This window comes from Nannospalax galili, unplaced genomic scaffold (assembly GCF_000622305.1).
Source record: "Nannospalax galili isolate Female #2095 unplaced genomic scaffold, S.galili_v1.0 scaffold72, whole genome shotgun sequence".
NCBI classification, from domain to species: domain Eukaryota; kingdom Metazoa; phylum Chordata; class Mammalia; order Rodentia; family Spalacidae; genus Nannospalax; species Nannospalax galili.
In genome coordinates this window covers 8,784,187-8,792,878 of record NW_008336933.1, presented here as the reverse complement: position 1 = coordinate 8,792,878, position 8,692 = coordinate 8,784,187, and the positions used below count along the sequence as shown (strand labels likewise).

At 46.9% G+C, this 8,692-nt stretch overlaps 1 protein-coding gene across 6 annotated transcripts in view; it reads left to right on the top strand.

The window, feature by feature from the left end:
• Positions 1-5,613, top strand: part of Fars2 (phenylalanyl-tRNA synthetase 2, mitochondrial) — a 542,959-nt gene extending 537,346 nt beyond the window's left edge. For all 6 annotated transcript variants that reach the window (XM_008831656.3, XM_029562861.1, XM_029562860.1 and 3 more), the window contains one exon: positions 5,343-5,613. In XM_008831656.3, coding sequence (XP_008829878.1) covers positions 5,343-5,481 — 139 coding nt within the window. In that variant the 3' untranslated portion in view covers positions 5,482-5,613. The remainder of the gene's footprint in view (positions 1-5,342) is intronic.
• Positions 5,614-8,692: the final 3,079 nt, after the last annotated feature.

The following is an 8,692-nucleotide window of genomic DNA, read 5'->3' as shown; positions in this document are numbered from 1 at the left end:
TGTGAGTTCGAGGCCAGCCTGGTCTACATAGTAAGTTCTAGGCCAGCTGGGGCTACAGGAGACCCTGTCTCAAAAGGACCAAAAAAAAAAAATTGACACAAATGTGCATACTGTGGGGCACAGTATAATATCTTGATCCATGTATAATTATATAATAAGGTATTTGGCTTATCCATCACTGCAAAAAATTATCATGTCTTTGTGTTAAGAGCTTGTAAAATCCTCTCATAGCTGATTTTAAATATTCAGTACAGCACTGTTAACGATAGTCACCTGTTAAGCCATGGTTCATAGAACTTGCATCTATGGTAACTTTGTTCCTGTTGACCTATCTCTGCCTATCACCTCTGTCCAGCCTCTGATAGTCACCCCTCTATTCTTCTTTGAGATGAGCTTTGTTTGGCTCCACACATGAGAGAGAACATATAGTACATGTCCTTATGTGTCTGTCTTATTTCACTTAGCATAATGACTTCTGTGTTTATCCATGTTCCTACAAATGACAGACTCTTATCTTTTTTTAAAGACTGGCTAGCATTCCATTGAGAACACACACCACGCTTTCTTTTTCCATTCATCCACTGATGGATGCATATGGTTATTCCATATCCCAGCTTTATGAATAACGCTGCAGTAAGCATGGGGTACAGATGTTCTTTCAGCACATTGATTTCACTTCCTTTGGGTACATACCCAGTAGTGGGATTACTGGAGCCCTTTTAAACATAAGTATGACAATCCCTTACTGATCCAGACGTGACTATTCTCAGCACCTACGCAACTTGTCTTTGGTCTAAAGTTAGGACTCTAGGAGGAGGAGGAGGAGGTGTTAAAATACAGGATCCCTCCCTGCTGGCTTGTCCCAATGTCCTGCCAACTCTTCCCCCAGCTCACATGGTATTGGCCCTCCAGCTCTCAGTCTCTGCCTCAGAATCTGGATTTGTGTGGGAGGTGGGGTTGGGTAAACCTTGGCAGACCCAAGAGAAAGCAAGTCATGTTTCTGGTTTCCCCAGCCAGGGGTGGACCCACAAAGGAAGTGGATGGCAGGCCAGGTGGGGAAAGGGCAAAAAGTGGAGGCATGAGTACAACAGAGCATCATGCCTTGTTCACAAACAGCCAAAGATGGGCAGATGTGACTGCCTTGAGTCCTATGTCAATAGGCATAGTGACTCAGATTCCTTTTGTGGTTTCTGCAGTGTTCAGCTCTATAGCTACACAAACAGCACCATGCCAGGATACCTGGAAAGTACCAGAGTCAAAACCATTTGCTGAAGAGGAGAGCACAGGAGTTCTTGTTACATGCAGAGTGTGGTACAGCTAGCTTTACTTCCCAGCAGCTGCCAGCCCCTCTCACTGCCTGCCTGTCTTCTGCTGGTGGGAGATTCTGGTGGATTGTGGATTCTTAGTTCCCTTCCTGTGCTCCTTTCTACCTGACTTGGGGCCTGCAGCATGCTGTTTGTTGAATGACTAAAGCAATCTATAAATGAACTAATCCTAGTTGAAAACATTTTAAGATTCTTATATCTGTTTTTTTTTAAAAAAAAAAGACCAAGCTCTAGGTAGCAATGAACTTGTTTTACAATATGCCAATATTACAATGCAATGAATTTCTACACTAGAAAAAATGTTTTTTTTAGAATTTCTCTTCTATCTTGTCATAAGGGGATTTGACCTTCCAAACTGAGCAACAGATGATCTTGTTTATTTTTCCCATGATAAGGAGTTTTGAAGTACATAAAAAAGAACGAGGATTTGCCTACAGAACTCCAGACTGTACAGCCCATTCTCTTCTCAGGGAAGGTCCTAGTCCTAAGGTTGGGACCTATGAACTTGCTAGGAGGGCTACAGCAGCTGCCTGTTGCTCAGACAGACTCCAGAACTAACCCTTGTTTTCTTCCTCTCTCTGTCCACTTGCCTGGCTTCCTGACCTACCCTGAAATCGCCCTGCAGCAGGAAAGACCATTATCAATGCATTCCCGGTCCATGTGTCTCACTCCAGAGCATCCCAGTCATCCTCATCTCTAGCCGTGTCCTCCCTGAGTCAGATAGGAACATGAGGCTCATTCTCTACCTTTCTTGGTAGTTTTAAAACTTCATTGCTGCTTAGAAAAAGTTGGATGGATTAGTCAGCTTTCTGTTAATATAAGAAATACCTGGGGAAGGATGAGGTATTTATTTGGCTCACAGTTTGGATTCTCCAGTCCATGACCGATTGACTCTCTCTCTTTGGGCCTGTGGCAGCACATCATGGTGGGAGCACATGGTGGACAAGGCCCATTTAGCTAATGGATGGGTGTGAAAGAGAAAGAAGCTGAAGTCCCATTGTCCCCTTAATGAGCATACCCACTATTGGCTAAGACCTTCCACTAAGCCCCACCCCTTCAAGGTTCTGCTATCTCCCAATAGTGCCTAGCTGGGGCCTTTGGGAAGATTCAGGATTAAAACCACAGCAAGAGACTGGAGGTGTAAAAGGGAAGGGATGTGTTTGATGAATCTCTTGGATGTAATGGTCAAGGCTGGACTATGAAATCAAATTTTCTAGATTTCGTTTCCGTTTTATTAAAATGGAATTCATATTACATGAAATTATCCACTTTGAAAGTTCATTGTTGTTTGACAGATCACATAGCCAGTATGTTTCTCTAGTTCCAAAACAGTTTCATCACATCAAAAGGAGATGCCATACCACTAAGCAGTTTCTCCTCCCAGCAGTCCCTGGTAAATACCAATATGTTCTGTACTAACACAGGCTGCCCTAATCTGGATGCTTCCTATAAGTGGAGTGCTGTGTCAGACTTCTACACACTGCCATTGTGAAGTTCATCTAGTTCTACTCATTAGTATTAGTGTTGCATTCCTCTTTTATTGGTGTTAAATAATAATCCGTTCTATGGTAATAACACATCGTGTTTATATACATTTATCTGTTGGTAATGATTAAATATAGGGCTTTTAGGAAAATGTGTGTGTGTGTGTTTGTGTGTGCACGCATGCACACGCACACACCAGGGGGTGAACCTGGGTCATCACACACCACCGTTGGCAAATGCTCTACCACTGAACTATATCCCAAAGCCTCTTTTTAGTTTTTATTTTGAGACAGGGTCTCGTGAAGTTGCCAAGGCTGCCCTTGAACTTACTCTGTAGTCCAAGCAAGCCTTGAGTTTGTGATCCTTCTGCCTCAGCCTCCTCAAGTAGCGGGGATTACAGGCCTGCATCACCATGCTCAGCTGCAAATTCTTGTCCAAGTTTTAGTTTGAACAGCTGCTTTCGGTTCTCTGGGGGTATATTCCCAGGAATTACTAGGGTATGTAGTAATTCTATGTCTAATCGTTTGAAGACCCACCAAAGTTTTCTCCAGCAACTTGTAGTTTTGTATTCTTGCCCCATTGCCTGGCTCAGAATCTAGTCTGGCTACCTATTTGCTGTCTGAGCTTAGACAAGTTACTTCTGTGCTCTATACCTGATTCCTTAACTATATTTTAGGGACAGTAACACTGTACGCTCAATGAAGATGTCAGTCACAAGTGAATTTCTGTGTGCTGGTGAAAGATTGCAAAGCACCGGGGGGGAGGGGGGCAGAAGTGAAGGATATAAAGCAGCACAAAGTTCTGATCCAGACCCTTGGGGTTGGTGGTCACAGGGGGCATCCCTCCCTTCAGGAAATTCCAGTAAGCTGCCAGAGCCTTCGGCTCCATGGGCCTGTGGTTTATTTGGTTTACATGGTTTACAGGGCAGACTGATCTCTAAGACTGAGCAGACCTGGGTCTCTTTCTTATGACCAGCCTCCATTCATGACCTGAGCTGGGCTGGGAAAGAAAGAAAGGAGGTAGAGGGAGGTCTGTTTTCCTTCTTATCTAGAGCAGACTGCTGAGGCTGGAGCAGAATGGGGCATTCTGTCCAGCCAGGCAGGTCATGAGCATCTCTGAGGTGACTTCTTCTTTTACTCCTTGCAGACAGAGGCTATGCCTGACTGAAGTACAGGCCCTATGAGGCACAGCACACGGTCCTAGAAGCTCATCCTTCCCAAATATGGGCTCAAGGTGTGAGGGGAAAAGAAAGAGGAGCAAGATGAATAAGCCAGAGTAGGGAAGACACTGGAAGAGGAGGTGAAGGAGATATTTGGGGCTGGGACTAAGGCAGATACCTCTTTTCCCAGGTGTATTCTGCCTATATCTGAGTCTGATCTTAAATCAGAGGTTGGGAGAGGAAAGGAGAGGACACCGCTGTGAGAGCAATCTCGAAGGGTCAGGAAGCCCCTGGAAGCAGAGGCTCTGGGCTTGGGTGGTCATGCTGGGAACTGTCAGGTCCTCCTGTGGGGAACTTGGGGATACTGAGGCACACTTGTCCAAAGCTCTGGCATGACTGAAGACCCAGCCCTGCTTTACCTGCTGAAAAACACTGTGTCCTCTCCTGATAAGGCTCCAAGATGAAGGACATCATTCCGAGGGGAGCTCTCTGGGGGCCACTTGCTTTCCTGCAGCTTCTCCATGTGAGAGGCAGGGTTGATTCTGCTACTCTGTGCGCTGGAAAACAGGAGTTCCCATGGGCCCTCGTTATGCAGAAGAGAAATTAAAGTGCCCAGAGTGGGTTGTTCAGTTCACCTTCATACCACACAACCAGTGAGAGGTACTACAGAGGAGAGTCAGTGATACCAGCTCATAACCCTGTGGTCTTTCTGGTGAGGTCACCATACCAGTGTGTCATAGCAACTGCTATGTAAGAATAAGCCTTACTGTTGCCACTGCACACATTCACAGCTACGCCTGAATCCAACAGCACCACCATGGTAAAGTAAAACATGTGTGATGTGCACATCTGTGTGGCATGACTGTTCTGTGCTTCCTAAGCCCACAGAGATGCTGGGGAGGATACTTCCCAGCCTTGCCTTGGGCCCCACTAGTGCAGTGTGCCATACAAACCCAGTTCTTCCCCTGCCATGAACAAGGTAGAGACCACTGGCATTGGCTTCCAACACTTCTGCTGTCAGAAACACCCGGGGAGCCAGGAAAGAGCTCAGAACAGTGGGTTCTGGCCCTGGGATCAGATGCAATAGACTCAGTCCAAGATATCAAACCTGTGAGAATCTCCTTTCTAGGACACTGTGAAGCATCCAAGCCTAGGGGAGCCAGCATCTCCATTATTCAAGCCAATATTGCCTTAACCATCACCCTCTTGTGCATTGAAAAGATGTGATCCTTAATGGCAAGTGATGTTTCTGTAGTGACATGTACCAGGTGCCTGGATCCGATGGCACTGGGTCTGATCTCAACAGGTGATACTGCTCCTGCCTGTGCAAACATGTTTTTCACTTACCTACCACATTCTCTTCCTCTCTCCAGGACACACAGGACAAGCCACTGCTACCGAATCACCTACCGCCACATGGAGCGGACACTGTCCCAGAAGGAAGTCAACAGTGTCCACCAGGCAGTGCAGCAGGCTGCAGTGCAGCTGCTGGGTGTGGAAGGCCGCTTTTGATGTCATGGCTTCACCCTGGCTGCAGCATTTGGAAAGGAGAAGGCATTGTGAATTAGAGTATCAGTCATCATTTGATAAATGGGTCTGCTTTAGAACTTTCAGGAAATAAAGGCTCTCTCTTGAGAAAGTGTTGACATAGTGTTTGTCTTTTATTTGGGAGAAGGGGAAACAGGCACTAATGTAAGAGTTCCCTGGTATTCCTTTTAGAAATGTTTGGCCCATTGGCTCCCAGTGTGGTTAATTGGTCCCTGGGTTCCATTAAGCACCAGGCATGATTCTCGCCTGACAGGCTGTTCCATCCATGTAATGAGTGAAGCCACGGAGAGGGGCCTTAGAAACTGAATAGACTACAGGCATGCCTTGTTTTCCTGTGCACTGCTTGACTGCAGTTCACAGATACTGCATTTTGACAAATTGAAGGTTCATGGCAACCTGTGTTGATCAAACCTGTCATCCCCATTCTCCTTCAGCTCAGATGATCATTGGCATTTCTTGGCAGTGTTTGTTAATTATGATAAATTACATGTGTTTTTTTTTTTTTCAACATAATGCTATTGTGCACATAACAGATGACAGTATCAGGTAAGTTTAACTCTCTATGTGTTGGGAACCAAAAGATGCCTATGACTCACTTTATGGCGAATTTGCTTTATTGCAGTGGTCTGGCAGCAGACCATCATCAGTCCCCAAGGTAAGCCTATCCAGGAGGCCTTTGAATCATTGCCATTCCTTTCTCCCTTCTCTCCTTTGTTTTGCAAAGGGCAAGCTTCAAAAGGGCCACCAATGAAATGCCAGGGCCTCCCTTGAAAGTGGAGTCACATCTCTGAAGCAGGCAAGGAAGCTATTTGCTTTCATAAACCTGAGGCTGGTAGCCAGGCCCTTGGCCCTAGGCTTGGACCTCTCTGCCTTCTGCCCCAGTGCAGAGGAAGGAAAGGTGCAAAAGATGCCCAGATCCAGGAGGCACACAGAGGGCCAGGACTGCCAACTCCCCAGGTTGCTCCCTGCGGGCGGCCTCCACTTCCAGAAGGAAGGCGACCTTTAAGGGAGAACACAGGGCTTTGATGTTTCCCCCTTTCCATCCTGGGCACTTTGTAGTTGGCCTGCTTCACTCATGACCAGCGTTAATAATCAGATTCTATCCCCAGCAAGATGCTGGAGGCTGATGGAGGACTGTGAGTGCTGGGATAAATATTTGATGAGGGGTGGCCATTATCATCAAGCACGTGGGGGTGGGCAGCTGCCTTCCAGAGGGAGGAATGGCTTTAATGGCATCTTTCCATACTATTAATCTGGACTTTGCCCTTGGATTTTCAAAGGAGTTAGGAAAAGCAGATTCCAAACCTGGAGCCAAAGCCTTGTACAGAGCCCTAGGGCCCACTGGGTGAGACCCCTCTTGTGGCTAGATCTGAGTGTGGGTACACAGGGTGACCAGTCACTGCTTTTCCGCAGCATTTAGCAGTAGGCCATTTCTGATCAAGCTTTAGGCTGTATTTCCAGACAGCCCTTCACCCCCATGACTACTGGGCACCTATAAAATCCACAGTTCAGCCCCCTAACCCAAAACCTGAGGAAACATTTGTCAAATACCTTATTCATGCCAAGCCCTGGCCTGAAGCCTGGCTAAGTGGAGCTGACATTCAAACAGATCCCAGAGGCCTTTCTCCCCAACTCTCCACTGAGACATAATCAACTGTTATCCCAATTTAACAGCCAGGGAACTGGGAGCTGGGAAGGCATGGGACTGGACCAGGTACATAGCCAGGAGGTGGCAGGCTTCATAGTCAAGCTGGTGGCCCCTGTCTAAACAGTCATCAGTTGAGAATGGGTCTGTGCCCCTCTGTTTCCCCAAGGCCTTTTCCTGCTCCTAAGAGAATTCCAGCTCTGAGGGCTCATGCAGACTCCCACAACCCACCTAACCCACTGGTACCAGAAGTAAACCTGCCGTACCATTGGAACACCCACGCTCTAGACCATGTCATGAGATTCACACAGGAAAAATTTTCAAAACATAAGTTAGTCCAGAATATGAACAGCCACTTTGCACTTCAGAGATCATGAGTCCCACATGCAGGAGAGCATTGTGGCAGATATCAGCACCACCTGTGAAACCTGGGTACTCAGTGTCCTCTGGTGTCTAATAGGAATCAGTGCCTGTAGCAGCTTGTAACAAAGAGGTCCATTATCCAAAATGGACCCCTCTTCTGACAATGACCCAGCAAGAAAGAAGAAACAAGATCTGTTAGAACCAGTTCAGATCCTGAAGGCATCCATGTCCCCTCTTGATCTTTACACAGGAGCCCCAAAGGACAGGGGACATGGTAACAGGCTGATGCTTCTGAATGGGGCCTAGGATGACAGTGTACAAGGCATGCTTCCTGACTCCTCACTGCATCAGACTTGCTGCACGTATCTGTAGCCTCTTCTGAGCCTGGTCACTCTGAACAGTTGGAGTTTGTAATGGTTAATATTGTCAACTTGAAGGGATCTAGAAGTGCCTGGGAGACAAGCCTCTGGACATGCCTGCGAGGGATTATTTAGATTAGGTTAATCAAAGTGGGAGGACCCACCCACTGTGGGTAGCGGTGTTCTGTGGTGGCGGGGGGGGGGGGGGCCCAATTTATTTTGGGGGGGGGGGGGGGGGGGGTCCTAATTGAATGACTAGGAAAAAACAAGCTAAGTGTTCATTATTCCCTGCTTCCTGACTATAGATGCAGTTTGGCCAGCTCCTTCAAACTCCTGCTGCCTTGACTTCCCCACCATGACAGACTATATCCTTGAACTGTGAGCCAGAATAAACCCTTCCTGCCTGTCCTTATTAGCTTTCATTGTCAGGTTGACACAGCCTCCAGTCATCTGAGAGGAAAGCCTCAGTTGAGGAATTTCCTATATCAGATTGTCTGTGGGCATGTTTGTAGGAGATTTCCTGATTAGCAAACAATACAAGAGAGCCCAGCACACTATAAGTGATACCATTCCTAGGGTGGTGGTCCTGGGCTGTATAAGAAAGCTAGCTAAGCATGAGCCTGTAAACAACCAGAGGGTGAGCCAGCAAGCAGTGTCCTCCTACAGTTCCTGCCTCCAGGTTCCAGCCTTGTCTTCCTTCTGTGATAGACTGTGACCTGAAAGTGTAAGCCAGATAAACCCTTTCCTCCCCAAGTTGCCTCTGGAAGTTTTATCACAGCAACAGAAAGGAAACAGAAATGAATACACT